General features: G+C 35.2%; 1 protein-coding gene across 2 annotated transcripts in view; it reads right to left on the bottom strand.

Annotated features, from left to right (window-relative positions):
* Positions 1–16,415, bottom strand: part of LOC150104394 (RWD domain-containing protein 1) — a 187,245-nt gene that overhangs the window by 65,999 nt on the left and 104,831 nt on the right. For both annotated transcript variants that reach the window (XM_090396978.1, XM_090396977.1), the window contains one exon: positions 14,113–14,242. In XM_090396978.1, coding sequence (XP_090253104.1) covers positions 14,113–14,242 — 130 coding nt within the window. The remainder of the gene's footprint in view (positions 1–14,112; positions 14,243–16,415) is intronic.

The raw sequence follows: 16,415 nt of genomic DNA, 5'->3' as shown, positions 1-16,415 counted from the left end.
TTAAACCTATCTCGTGAGCTAATCGTACTCTGACAACCAACACAATCGACCAAGTAAGCTTAGGCGTCAACTTTCTAAGAAAATATCATTTCTCATGTAGCTTTGCCACAGGCACAGTATCTTTATGTGGCATAGAGCTTACACGTAATCCCAGCCTCGAGGGGCAACTACATCTACAAGGTGAGATGAGTACAGCACTCGAAATAAAGGCAAAACAGCTGGAAGGAGCTTCTGACTGGAAGGGCGAGTTAATCAGGAACACCACATATCAAACCGGTAATGCGGAGGAAAAAAGAGCGATTGAAGAGTTTCTACTCACAACCTTCGAAAATTACAATATGGTCTTCACTGAGGAAATCACCTCATTGTCCTGCATGGACTTGGTGGAGCACACCATGCAAATCACCACAAATAAGCCGGTCCATATTAAACAATATCAAACACTGGTCAACTAGATGGATGAACTACAGGTTATGCTGCAGGAATATGAAAAGGAAGGAATAATCAAGAAATCAAACTCACAATGGAATAGCCCTTATATCCTAGTACAGAAGCCGAATGGTGGGCTCAGATTCGTTTTGGACTTGAGGGAAGTGAACAAGGTCACCAGGCCCATTTGATTTCCCCTTGCAAAATTGAGGAGCTGCTGATAGGACTTGAGAATGCAAAATACTTCACGAAACTTGATTTGAACTCAGGTTATTATCAAATCCCGTTAAAGATGGAGGATAGGAAGTAGTTTGCGTTCACAACAAGATGGCAGAAGTACCAACCGTGTAGGCTCCCACAGGGGGCAAGGAATTCGGCCATGTCATTTCAATCTCTAATGAACTCAGTCCTCGCAGGCATGCTAGGAAAAGGAGTCATCTGTTTTCAGGATGACCTATTGGTCTATTCACAAGACTTACACACACATAAGGAAATATTAAAGGCTGTGTTAGGGAGATTGCACCAGGCCAAACTCTCTCTAAAATATTCCAAGTGTCGTTTTTTTTTGAGGGAGGTAGAGTACCTGGGCCACAAGGTGAGCGAGATGGAATAATCCGCACTCAAGGCAATGTATGTGCCATCTTAGAAGCAAAAATCCCTAGAACAGTTAGGCAAATCCGGCGATATATTGGGATGGTAAATTTTTACAGGAAATTTGTACCAAATTACTATAAGGTGATGGAACCCATTATTAAGTTGACCAAGAAAGGAAAAAGATTTAAGTGAGGTGATGAGCAGCAAGGTGCCTATGATGCTCTGAATCTGGCACTAACGAGGTCCCCAGTCCTTGCTTACCCCAAGTTTGGGGAGATATTTTTTCTTTCGGCGGATGCCTCTCACGATACTATTTCCTCAGTTTTAGAACAAAAGCATTAAGACAACTTTCAGCTTATAGCCTTCATTAATAGGAAGCTCTTGTCCTCCGAGTTGAACTACTCAGTAATAGGGAAAGAGGCTTTAGCAATAGTATTCTCATTTAGAAAATTCAGATACCTGCTGTTGGGTCAAAACGTAATACTAAGATCAGATCACCAGCCTCTGTCCTTTTTATTCTCAATGAAGGATAAGAACCAGAGGATTATCAGGTGGACTCTGGAACTCCAGGAATACAGCATTGATCCTCAATATATCCCCGGTAAGAACAACATAGTAGCATATTATTTATCTAGATCTCTTGAACCAAACGATAGAAATGATGAGCTGAGTGAAGCCACTGACAGTCCCGGTCACATACGCAACATCGAGATACTTGAAGAAAGCATACTGAAAAACAAAAACGCCCCCCCCCCCACCTCATGGGAGAAGAGCCTCATCATAGCAGCACAACAGTGAGTTTTCCTTCCTGGAAACCTTACACATAGACGATGATGGGCTTCTGTTATCCAAGCAGAAGGAATTGGGTAGGTGGAGGTCCCAGCAATCATAATCTTATGGGTACTCCACACATTCCATGACTCTGACCTCGCAGGGCACCAGGGGTTTGAGCGCACCTGGCAACGTATCTCCGATCGATATTTATGGAAAGGAATGAGGAGGGATGTGGTGTCATATGTTTCTTCCTGCCACATCTGTCAAAAGAACGCCAGTTTCAAAGGGAAAGCTCCTATGCAACCTTTTCCTACTCCTATCAGACCCTTCCAAGCAGTAGCCGTGGACATATTCGGACCCCTCCCCACCACACAGAAGGGAAACAAGTATATTCTTGTAGCAATCGACATGTTCACCAGATTTCCGGAAGCGGTGGCAATGAAGAATCAAACCGCTCAAACTGTAGCCAACAAGTTCCTAAAGTTGATAGTATCTAGATATGGAACACCTCAAACACTCCTGTCCGACCAGGGAGCAAATTTTACTGCAGAAATAATGATGCAATTATGCAAGACACTTAAAATAAAGTTTTTTACCACTCCTTATCACCCCCAAGGGAATGGAATGAGAGGCTTAATAAAACCCTAAAACACACGCTTACTAAGCTAAGCTTGCCGACAACAAGTTGAGACGCTTAATTGCCACAAACTCTATTTTCCTGCAGAAACGTCATATATTCAGCAATTAAAGAGAGTCCGGCTGTAGTCCTTTATGGTTTCAAACTGAGCTTCCCATGGTTTTCAGATATAAACTGGTATTTGAATGACTTGATCGAGAGAAATAAAATCACCCATGACATGATAATGGAAGCAAGCAGACTCAGCTCGCAGAAAACCAGAGAATATGTAAATAGACTCAGAAAATACAAGGAGCTCATCCCGGGTAGTTTAGTCCTCCTAGAGCAATGATCACTTCAGAAGAAGGGAGGAAAATTTGGGAAAAGCACTCTGGGTCCGTATGAGATTTTAGAAAAGACATCCCCAATAAACTTCAGGATTTGTGACATAAAGAACCCTGAAAGAATCATGGTCATACATTCCGACAGGATAAAACGTACAACAGGAAAAGTGACAGACTTGTGTGTTTGGGTGATTCCCTGGATTATTTATTAGAAAAAGGAGGCCCCCACCAGAAAAGGAAAGAGCAAAAAATTAAGCAATATGTTAAATGGGGAAGGGGAATATTAACACATCTAAAGAAGACAAAGCCCAGTACCACAGGTTCGTGAAGATGGGGAAGCCGAACACAACAATTCCTCCAGGGAGGAAATGCTGCATGTGTCAGCTCAGAAAACAAACGTTCTCAAACGAGATATTTTTTGAGGTCTCGGAGCACCATGTAGAAACTGAGTGCTTTCTTATCTCGCAAATGGCCAATGAAACTGAGTACTATCGACCCCAGAGAATTTATGATCAGACTAAGGCACACGAGAAACAAAAAAAAAAATTTTTTTTTGTTTAAAAAAGAATTTGTCATCCATTTATTCAATGTATGAAAATTTTTCATGAAAAGGGGAACCTGTGTAAAAGTTCGATGCAGCAGAAATTTTCGTTCGCCTAACGCATCGACCTTTTACTGAAGGTCAAACCTAGAGAATGTGCAATATTGTATTATCTCTTAGTGTTCTTTATAGAATATGTACAACCCAACAGCAATTAGTTTACTCCTTAGAAAAACAAAGCATGAAAAATTGAAAATGCCAACGGTAACAAGGAGCAGTCGAGAAGCCGTTTGATTCCTGTTTGCATAGTCAATCGCAGGTGGCCTTCAAGGTCAGAGCAGAAAGGAATGAGTGAAATCAAACAGGAGTTCTGCAGGCCGACCGAATGGGATTAAGAACATAAGAGAGGATAGCGACAAAAGTTCCAGAATCCAATATAGGATTAGTAACATGAAAGGAGATAGCGGTGAAAGTTCCAGAAACTAGCTATCACATGATATTGTAAGGGGGGATCCAAAATTGAACCCAAGGCATGGAATATGAGGGAGATATAAGTGAGGAATTAGGGAGTGATAGGAATCGACACCCAGAGAGAGATAGTCACCTAGTAAGTGAACCAGGAGGAGTTGCTGCCTAGATGCGGAGAGACTCTGATGGAAGGAATCCGGAGGTTGATCTGCCATAAAGCTGTTCAAGTCTAAATGCACGGATGTCCTGAGGGCGAACAAGGAGGGAGAACGAAATGTCCAGATGGTATTCCGCTCCTACAGAGTCTGTGAAAAGCCGATGATCGTGATCTCGCCCAAGTTTTCCACACTGGAAGGTTGTCCCTCACACCCCGCTTGCTGACCCGACGAAGCCGCTGGTACTCCGTGAACTTCGAGGTTAAGGATCCTAAAGCCTAGAGTGAAAAATAGGAACATCAGATGCCGTGATTGATAGAAATAGCCGATGCATCAATAGAAGAACATTTCACATGAGTGTGATATCATTCGTTATAAGTTACATGTGCTGTAAGAAAGATATAATAACTGACTGTTGAGATTTATGGGATAGGATAGCCAGAGAATAACTAATGCGCTCTTGTCATAAAAATTAATAGTTACGTGTAGAGCAGAGTATAGCTAATTCCTGAAGAGTTATTACATGGGTTTTAAGAGTAATCTGTAACTTGTAAATAATTAAGTCTGTCTTTTGATATAATTGATAAATTAATGTATATGTTCTGATAATAGAGATGCAGTTTAAACTAAGGTACAAAAATTCATATGATAAATTAAGTAACATAAGTTAACCGAGTGACTGGAAAGGATTGACATGTATTTCAATGAATCAGGGTATTTGCTATTAATATCTTGTTATTGTTGTGATACCAGAGGATTTGATGTGCGAGATATTAGCTTGGAAAAAGTTTTATCAATTAATGGAATAATCAGAAAGATGTTTGTTATAAGAGGTATTTAGATAAACTGCATGAATTTGATTGAATTGAGATTTAACAGAGGATAGTTCCCTGTACCTTTTGTATTGTGTAATTCTTACTCAGCATTCATTAAATAAGTCCTTTGAATTTTTAAAAAAAAATTGTTGACTGATTTTATTCCGTCGGAATGCATCGATCTGAAATAAACCGAGCCTGTAAGCGGATAATCACTAGAATCATATTAGAGAGATGCCACAACTGTTAAGACTTTTTTGAGATTTTGAAATTTGGTTAAATCATAGTCTGCTGGAAGTTTTCATAATTTCTTGTACCAATCTTGGGACATGGAGGCACAGTCAGAAATTAAGATAAATATCCATGGGTCTCAGGTATAAGTACTGAATCACTGAAGGTAGTATACGTAAAGGAGCCATGAATGAATTGCAAGAAAAAGAGTATAAACTGAAAGTTAACGATAGAACAATACAACGAACAATAAAAATATTACAGATTACTGCAGATTTGGTGTTTATATCTATATAATTTATGAATGTTTCTCCACTATTTCAAATGGCTTCTACAAATGGTTCACATTGAATGATATAACTAATGCTAAAGAGGTCATATAGTACACATGATAAAACTCAATAAAACATTACCAAATCCAATGTATAAATTATAAAGTTATACTATTATGTCCTATTTATTGTTATGCATCTTTGAAATACAGAGATTAGAGGAGTCTAACTTCTCACATTATCATGATCATCACATTTCTGATACATACCTTCAAAGGATTTATAGAACACTATGATAGTACTACATGAAAAATTTATATATTACTAACTTACTATCGACAATTTTCCTCCAAATTAATCTGTCTGTGAGGACTCCAATATTACCTGATTTTATATTTCTGGCGTCTAAGACTCTTCTTATTACATCAAGATCTTGGTCTTCCTCTAAGTCTTTTCCCTGCCTTCCCAAAAAAAAAAAAAAAAAAAAAACTTGTTCTGCTATCCTTCTCCTCCACAATTTGGTAAATTTTAAGTGACCATACTACCTGAGGTTGGCTTTGCTCATACACTTCTAAATGCTAACATCAAATTCCTTCCTAACATCCTCATTTTTAATATGATACTGCAACTGATGTCATCTGTTCACTTTCCTAATTTTTCTCACAACTCCTATAATGATAGCCTCAAATCTTTTATTCCCAACTCAGCTTTCAGAACCATCAACTTAATGTTGGTTTGAACACTTGTATGCAGCTAATTTAGCATTTTGACTAATTTCTTTCTCATTCCATATAAATTTATTCAGTTGACTTCTTACCATACCTGCTTTGTTAATTCTAATCTCTCTTTCCATATTTAATTTGCCATCTTCACTAAAGATAGTGGCAAAATATTTGAAATGTTTTATTTGTTCTATAGGTTCTCCATTCAAGATGCAGTTGATGTTTTCAGTGTTTCAGTCTATTTTCATCATCATCTTTTTATTGCTGATTTTCATACCAAAATTATTACAAACATTATTTCATTTAGTCAGAGAACCCTGCAGACTTTTACTGGATTTTACAGGAATATAACATCACCTGTATAAAGTTAAGAACCAATATTAATCTCTCCAATTCTGATATCAGGTTTAATGCCACTTTCCTTCTTATAATAATGCAATCCATATATATAGATGATGAATAACAGTGGAGATAATGTGAACCTCTGTCTCACACATGATTTAACACCAAACCATATTCCTGTACCTTTTTCAGTTCTAACTGATGACGTCTCAAGTATATAATGAACTCAAATATATAATGTATATTGCTCAATATAATGTCCTATTTACACTCTCACCACATAACTGCAGGATTCTGAACAGCTTTCCTCTTGTCATGTGATTTTCCAGATATACAAAATTTAGATATGAATCCTTGTTATATTCACCTGATTACTCAACTATTATTTGTCTTAGCATAAAAATTTAGTCTGACAACCTCTATTTGACCTGAACCCAGCTTGTCCTTTTCCAGGTTTCCCTTCCACAATTTTTCTTAGCCATTTCTCAAGTATGCATATATAAATCTTGCTCGGAACACTCAGTAGGGAAATTCCTATACAATTCTCAGATTGTTTTTATTTCCCTATTATTTATGGGTACTAGGAGAGCTTTACTCCAATCATCTGGAATTTGGCCTTTTAATAAGGCTTTCTGAATTATGCAGAACTATAAAACTTTTATACCTCCATATTTGAACATTTTTAGCTGAATATGATCCATTGAAGTTGTCTTTCAACATTTCAGGTTTTTGATGGCTGCTTCTATCTCAAGTATTGATATGTACTCCTGAATGAATTCCTCTTCAATGTCCTCCACCACTGTGATGTCACTACTTGTTTCCTTTAGCAATCTCATATCATATTCCAAATTCGATCTAATATGTTGTATTTGAGGCTTGACCAAGGTTCTTTCTTAAAATGTCATTAGTAACATAAGAATTGTATAACTACTCTTAATATGGATGCTACATTTCTGATGTATGCATTTGCATCATCGTTTGTGTTCTCTTTCATTGGTATATGCAATTCTACAGATATGTCAAATCGCATAAATTGTAAAAAGACAAAGGTATGTCTTTAAAAGAACTAATTATCAGCAACCAGCGATGACCGTTTATTCTGTCTTGCTGTGTGCTTTTGATAAGCATTTTCTACACAAGGAAGGGAAATTACCCATTTGTATGAACAACTTGGTTGAATGCTTGATTGTGCTTCCCCAGAGAGAATTTTTTTAGGATTTTGTATTTGAAACCCAACTGTTCTGAACAGTATTACATTTAGTCAGCCTACAATGCTAGCATGTACAAGCTTTTGAATCGCAGTGCATTCCTTTATTACCTTTATCCTGGTCTTTTGCAAGAGTGATTACGTGATGATGATTGACAATATCTGCCTAAAAAAGTTGCTTTTCTGTAGACAGAGAATGAAACAATTAATGCCACTTACAAATAATAATATATAGCAAACAACAAAATAGGAAAAAAAAAGTGTTGTCAAGCATCTAGACGCTTCTCTCTCTCCTGTAGTAATACAAAACAGTGAAGTTTTATGTTTTATGATCCCATCCAGGAATACAGAGATCTGCTGTACTCATGGAAGTGTGCATGAGAAAGAGAGAGAGACGTACATGTCCAAACTCTTAAGATGGTGAAATAATAACTGCAAAGAGATGGTGCTTTGATAAAAAATAAAAATAAAAAATATAAAAAAAATCAGGGTTCTCACAAATCAAATATGACAGAAAACAGAAACCCAGTGAAAGAGTAATATTATACATTTTTCTGGAAGATGCATCAAATGTTAAGAAAGCCATAGAGATCCTAAAAATCTTGGCCAATAATCAAAGATAGCATAATATTAAATCCAATTCAGGCTACTTTAAGTTATGCTTCTCATCAATGCAAAAAAATAGGACACTACACTTCAAGACCTCAATGCACAAACACTGAAGAAACTAACTAATTTAATTAGGAATTATAGACACGTTAACAGAAGAATATTTTAATGTTTGCCAAATATTTCAGTCTGAAACTAACAGACTATCCTCAGTGGCTACATAGGAACAGTTTTTGTACAAGGTGGAATACCAACAATTGATCATTCAAGAGTAGAACGAGCCGCGTGATGTTACATTGCTAAGCGTTAAAGAAAGGTAAATTTCATCAGTGATGAATAAATTATAGGTATTAATTCACAATTTCATACAACAATCTTAATTTATAAATTCAATTAAAGATAACATTAGACTAATGTAAGAATTAAAGGTCTCAAAAAAAAAAAAATTTAATGTGTTATCCGGATTAAACTTTCCCATATTTTTAAAAAGGATATACAGTCATTTTGATTCAAGTTAGGGCATTGGAGTAAGGCCTCAGCACTCCCTTTGAATAGCCGTTCGAATTTATAGCAACATCTGTGTAGTAGAAAGTGAGTCTTGGACCAGAGGATGTTGTGGCTTGTCTCTATTCCATGCTGTGTGCCAACCCAAACTTATCGGATTTGTTGTGAAGAATGTATGATTGATGGTTTTTTTTTTCTTTTTTTTTTTTCTATAGAACGTCCTGTTTGTCCAAAGTACGACAGATTGCAGTTACAAGGAACTTGATATATACACCCAGGCAGAGACATAGTTCAGCATTTATATTTAGAAGAGGGGGAAATAGGTGGATATTTTATTAATATGGATAAAAGTGGCTGTTAAATCATATTCCATCTTGTAAAAAACTCTTCCTATGTAGTCACTGAAGATAGTCTGTTAGTTTCAGACTGAAATATTAAATATTTTCATATTACAAAAAAGAAACATTAAAATATTCTTGTGTTAATATGTTAAAATTCCTAATTTAATGTCACAAGTGTCTCTCAAGAGTAAAATTCTATTCTTTCACAGGGAAAACTTTACCAAAAAAAAATGGTACATTAGGTAAACTATCTGTAATACAAGGTAAGTTACGAGTGAGGATCGTTTTTCTGAAAAAAATGCCATAATAATCAGATTATTCCTAACTTCGCTGAGATAAAAGAAACCATCAAATCTCCTGGAACACCAGCTTAGCTTTAATCTGTAATCAACTAGAGCAGCTAAACACGATCCCCATTAACATTCGTCAAGTTGCTGATCTCTACCTTTATCTCCGCAAACTTGGACCCACAACATCCTGTCATAGTTCTTAATGTGGCTAAACGCTCTATACAATGTTCATATAAAAAACTGAATCGACATCTAAACCACAAATTTGATGTCCTTGTTTCTAAACAAATCAAGCCTTTCCATGTTCCAGATAATCGGATCGTCAACATGTCCAGTCATCACCCTTTAACGAGTAGTGAAACACTTAGCTTCTCAAAAGGGCATGCATTTGCTATAGTCTCTAATAAGATTCCGTATTTAGATTTCCTGGTTAAGATCGAACGGAATCTTAGTCATCTATCCAGTGAAAAGGCTAAATCTCTCCACCTAGTTGCTTCTACACTACTTAAAGCCAAATTTCCTTCTGAAAACAAAGTGCTACATTCCTTAAGAAGCAACAGTCACCTTGTTATCGCTAAAGCAGACAAAGGAAAAGCGACAATAATCATGGATTCTTCAAACTATAGAAGAAAAATTTATTTTTTACTTCGAGATCGCTCAACATACCAAGAACTTGATTCACGAACCTGCCAACAGGCAACTGAAGAAATTAAATTCCCTTCTAGATGATGTGATAAGTTTACATGCAGACACGATAGAAAGGTTAAAAACACATTTTGCAAGACCACCTAGATTTTATAGTCTACCTAAAATTCACAAGGCAGACATTCATCTCTGTCCTATAGTTGACTAGGATTGATTCACCTACTTATCACATAGCCAAATATTTAGTGAAATTATTGAAATCACATATAGGCAAATCACGCTCTTTTTTGAAAAACTCTTCGGATTTCTTAAATAAATTAAAAAATATTTCATTACAACCTACTGATCTTATGGTGAGCTTCGATGTAGAATCTCTATATACTAATGTACCTGTCAAAGAGACTTTACAATCACTTGCTGACATCTTCCCACGAGATGTCGTAAAATTATTCGATTTCGTGAAGAACTCTGGATATTTCTTGTATCAAAACAAATTCTACAACCAAGTAAAAGGAACAGCCATGGGAAGTCCACTTTCACCTGCTTCAGCCAACTTTTATTTGAAACATCTAGAATATAGGTTCCCAAAGTGGGCGGTACCGCCTCCCAGTGGGCACTGAAGCCTTCTGGGGACTATAGTGGGATCAGAAGTATTTGGGGGTGTTCAGGCGGTCTAGGGGTCAATGGTTCTTTATAGAAAAAATTAATAATATATATTTAAAAATTAATTATTGTCATGATTTTGCGATTAGATAATCATTTAAAATTAAATTATTGCATTTTAATTCATCTTATGCCCATCTTACACGATCAATTTTTTTTATCAATTTTCTATTTCAATTATTTAATCATTTGAAAATTTACCATGTCAGATAGAAATAGATGTCAATTTTCTGTCAATGAGAAAATAGAGCATGCATATATGTGTGCATAATAGGGGGGGCCGTTACAAAATTTATGTCTTGCAAAGTGGCCGGTAGCCTGAAAAAGTTTGGGAACCTATGATCTAGAAGATGTCCTGTTTTCATCTATATTCCCTCAACCATCCTTTTGGGTGAGATATACAGATGACATGTTTTCAGTATGGCCTCACAAAAGAGATTCCTTACCTTCCTTTTTAGCAAAAATCAATTCCTTACATCCTCATATTAAATGGAGATTGATAAAGACAACAAGTTATCCTTTTTAGACATCCTCCTCATCCGTTCACTTTCAGGTATTCTGACAACAGTTTACAGAAACCAACTTTTACTGGACGTTACATTCTCACACAATCTGCCCATCATCCTTATCAAAAAACAGGAATCATAAAATGTTTAATTCGATGAGCTAGAAGTAATTGCTCAACTCCCCATGAATTTGAGAAAGAACTTTCAACTATCAAACATCACATGAAATTAAACGGCTTCTCCGAAAAAACTACAGAACATCTGTTCAATTCCTACAATCCAATCGAGAACAACAAAGAATCAATACGTCGAGTTCCAATTCCATATATTTTCGGGATTTCGGAACCGATTTCAAAAATTCTGAACAAATATGATTTAACAGCCACTTAATATCCCTATTAATAATATATCTACCTATTTCCCACTCTTCTAAAGATAAATGCTGAACTATGTCTCTGCCTGGTGTATATATCAAGTTCCTTGTAACTGCAAACTGTCGTACTTTGGACAAACAGGATGCTCTATAGAAAAAAAGAATACAAGAACATCAATCATACATTCTTCACAACAAATCCAATAAGTCTGGATTGGAGCAGCACGGGATAGAGACAAGTCACAACATCCTCTGGTCCAAGACTCGCCTTCTACACAGATGTCGCTATAAGTTCGAACACCAATTCAAAGAGAGTGCTGAGGCCTTACTTCAATGCCCTAACTTGAATCAAAATGACTGTACATCCTTGTCAAAAATATGGGAAAGTTTAATCCAGATAACACATTAATTTTTTTTTCTTTATTTTTATTTTATTTTTTAAATTGAGACCTTTAATTCTTACATTAGTCTAATGTTATCTTTAATTGAATTTATAAATTAAGATTGTTGTATAAAATTGTGAATTAATACCTTCATTCATAATAGTGTGAATAATGTGATGAATATCATTTATTCATCACTCTGATGAAATTTACCTCTCTTTAACGCTTAATTCTCATAGAAAGGCTTATACGTTGGTTGCACATGATTACTAAATAACTTAAGGAATTCACAACGTATACTGGAATATAAATTAAAATAAACTTTAATATATACTTCCTATATTTTGACAACATCACGTTGCCATCTTCATGGGAACATAAGATTAAGACACGTATACGCAGGCACTAAAAACAGCAAATGAGGTCGAAGTGAGGAAACTACTGTTTTTCCTAAAGTCCTGATGGTGCCCCTAGCGAGCTATATTAGGTATTCTTGGCCGTTGGGCTGAAGTTCTCAAGATGTACGTCTCCCAAATTTGGGGCAGTCTCATGCATCCAAATTTGTTGAGGTTTGGCATGTTTCTGAGGGCTGAGGCTGATTCTCAAAACTATATATAGATAGTCAAACCTACTATAGAACAAGTAAAACATTTAAGCTATTTAGGCACAGTTTTTAGTGAATATGGCAGGTTAAATCTGGAAATAGACAACAGAATAAGCGAAGCTGGAATGGTGGGTAGCAAGCGGAATAAATTTATATGGAATAAGAGAGAAATTAGCCAAAACACCAAACTAGAAGTATACAAAACAGTGTTCAAACCAGTTTTAAGCTATGCATCTGAGAATTGGATTAGAAATAATGCACTTGATCAGACTAGAGACCACAGTCTGATCTTTCTCAGAACCCTCATATAAGGGTTCTGAGAAAAATTAGGGAAGTGAACCAATGACATTAATGGCAGAATCATATTAAAAATGAAGATATTAGAAAGAAACTTGACACTATTAGTATTCAAAAATCTGCAAAGCAAAGCTAATGTAAGGTGGTATGGCCACTTAAATAGAATGAGTGAGGAAAGGTTAGCAAAACAAGTGTTTGATGCCAAGATGTCAGGAAAGAGTCCCACAAGTCACTACATCATGGTAACCTGAACACCCATACATACATATCAGGAAATTTATGATGAATTTTTAAATTTATATATATATATAATATATATTGGTATTGTATATATATAATACAGGTATCCCTTGATTAACACAATTAATTAATCCCTCGGTGTTACTGCACATATCAAAATCGCGTTAATCAAATATAATAATTAACGGTAAAAATTGCAATTCATCCATGATCGAATACTGTATTAATAATTCATTTTATATGGTACTCTTTTAGGAAAGATAAAAAATGAATGCAAAGTAATGTTTAATAAATGCTTGTACCTACATTAGTTACTACATCAAAAAAGTTATCAAGATTCATTTGAACAGCTTTAGTTTTTTACTTATCAGCATAAATTCTACGATAACAAGCAAAATGACTCTTTAGATGGCAAACAAGCATTCTTCGATTAACATCTGGATCCGCATTCATTACTTGCTTCTAAGCGATTCTAAAATGCAAAATATTCCATCCAGTTCTTTGAATGTTATTTCCTTTGGAACTTCATCTTCACATTCCATTTGTTCGTTGTCTTCATATGCACGTTGTTGTTCAATTTCAAGAAGATCATTGTCACTGAAATCTTTTGAATTTGAATCCAGTAATTCTTTAACATCTTTTGCATCAACTTATCAAAACAAGGTCTTCACCAATTGCAACAATTTCTTCAACTACGTTGTTCACAGGATTTTGAAAACCACCTAAGTCATCGCATTCTGGCAAAAGGTTTTCCCAAAGAGCTCTCATGTAGCTAGAAGACACTTTGTCTTCTAGCTCCCATGAATCATGAATGTTTTCAATTGCATGTTTAATGTTAAAATTTTTACAAACTTACAAACTTCTTGGAGCCTAATCATATTTTCTCCCGTTGTTGTTTCTGCTGCCTTTGAGAATGTCTTTTAAAATAGGTTGAAGGTTGAAATGATGCCCATGTCCATGGTTTGTAGCAATGATGTTGTATTTGATGGAATTTTGGTAAATTTAAAGGCGCGTTAATCAAAACTCTTGATGCATATATCAAGGGAATGTTGCAATTAATTTTGCCATGTTAATCAAATCCCACGTTAAGCAAGGGATACCTGTATATTAAATTTTTTTCAATTATATATATATATATATGATATACCTGTTAGTTTTTTGGATCCAAAGTCATCTTTCATATGATTCTGTTTGTACAATTCACTTAGCTCAAAGTCAAATTTTGCTTTCCAGGAAAGAAAAGTTTCAACTGTAACACGTGTCCCTTCAAATTTTTTCTGAAGAATTTGAAAATATAATTATTTTCTCTGTCACACAGAAATAAATATTTACTGATATATAAAATACTCTACAAAAATTCTGGCACTATCTCAAATCACTATCTTTCAATAAAAAGAATAACCCGCCTTGCATAAGTGGACAAATATGTCTTTTAAAGTGACAACTATTTTTATTTGTAGACTATATTAATTGTGAAATATGGCCTTTTCTTATTTTTCTCTATTATGATACACAACTGAATTTGTGAAAAAAAATATACTTTAAAAGACACAAACCATCTTAAGAGTTTTATTTTAAAGTACAGGTAACCCTCGTATAATGCGGATGTTAGGTTTCATAGAAATGGCGCGTTATATAAATTACATTATACGAGACTTAGATGACATAGAAAAAGTAGGGTTAGGTTCCGAAATCTTTTTTTTTTTTTAAATTATATAAACAACAATGACATATCCAACAAAAACAATATTGTTATTTAATTCAGGTAATTCATGTAAGTTAAGAAAATATAAACTATGACAAATACGTAGTATAAAATTATAAAAATTACAAATTGTACATAAATTTCATTGCACATAATACATAAATGTTTTAAACACAATAAAATAAAGTGCATATTTTAATCGTCATCACTGTCTTCAGAAATAACATTTCATAGATGTTCTTTAAGTGGCCAGAGGTCGTCACCACTCGAAATCTCTTGGACATCATTTGTATAATTCTCATTGCATACTTCAGCTGGTTTAGTCATCAAGAAGTCAGTAATAAGATTTTGCTTTCCACTATGTTGCAATTTTTTATTAAGTTTTATTAGGCGCTAAACAAATATCCAATTGTCTCGTGAATTTTCCCGAGCGCTCTATTGAGGGATCATTATCCTTAAAATAACTTCCTAACTTTCTTGCCAAGTCCAATCCTTCTGCTAATTTCTTTAAACTGAATTCTTTAACGGATTCATCACAATCAGATTCTTCAGCAGAACTTTCCCCGCCATTTGGTTCAATGCCATCTATTAATTGTACCAGTTCCTCCTCATTTAAATCTGTTTCTCCATCAATTAATTCACTAATTTCGTCCAAAACGAAATTAGTGAATTAATTGCACACATTTTTGGTGAAGAGGGCGCAAAAGCCCTCTCCACCAAAAACGTGTGCGACGTTTATTATACGACGTAGCTCGGCATCCACTGGAGATACGAAATTTTGTTCCATTACGGCTTCAGACCATATTTTTTTCCAGCAAGCATTCAGCGTAGAGGCTTGTAATTCCTTAATGGACAGAGAAATAATTTTTACACAATTCAATATTAACAACTATTTCCACGCTTGAGGCAGTGTCATGTTTGGATTAGATTCCATTTTTTCCAAAATTAATTGAAATGTTGGTCGAATATAATGACTTAAATGTTGATATTATTTCTTGGTCGAGTGGTTGAAAAAGTGAAGTAGTATTAGGGGGCAAAAAAGTTATTTTAATATTCGGATGGCTTAAATTTTTTGGGTGGCCGGTGCGTTATATTCTTTTTCTTTGTATAACTTTCTACATTGCATACAAAACACTTGAAAAACTAATTTTCAAACATGCTATCTGTAACCCATGCCTTTCTGTTAGCCTGCCAATAAACAGGTAGAATGGGCTTGTCGAGCCGTTTCATCGCACAAGGATTTGCAGATCAGTTAATAGGTTAATAAACATTGGTTTTGTCATAATCACCTGATGCATTACCATAAAACAATAGAGTAATTCTATCTTTGGAAACTTTGAATCCAGTAGCTGATCTTTCATTTTTCGAAATATAGGTGCGTTTTGGCATTTTTTCCCAATATAACCCAGATTCATCCGCATTGAACACCTGGTCTGCACTGTAACCACCTTCTTTAATAATTTTTAAAAGTTCTGTTGGGTATTTCTGGGCAGCTTCAACATCTGCTGATGCTAATTCTCCCTGGAGTTTAAGATTATACAAAGAAAACCGCTTTTTAAAGTTTTCAAACCAACCCTTACTGGCAAAAAATCCATGCTGAGAGATTTCTTCTGAAGAATCTTGATCAAGTTCTTTTAAATGTTTATAAACTTTGAGAGCTTTTTGCTTAATAAGGTGTCCATCCAAAGGAATTTTCTTTTGAGTACAATCTTCTATCCAAATCATTAGAGATTTCTCCATTTTTT

This window comes from Typopeltis vanoorti, chromosome 8, assembly GCF_054136105.1.
Source record: "Typopeltis vanoorti isolate ZY-2024b chromosome 8, IOZ_Tvanoo_1.0, whole genome shotgun sequence".
Taxonomy (NCBI): domain Eukaryota; kingdom Metazoa; phylum Arthropoda; class Arachnida; order Uropygi; family Thelyphonidae; genus Typopeltis; species Typopeltis vanoorti.
Note: the sequence above shows the minus strand (reverse complement) of the source record. Positions and strands in the feature narration are given on the sequence as shown.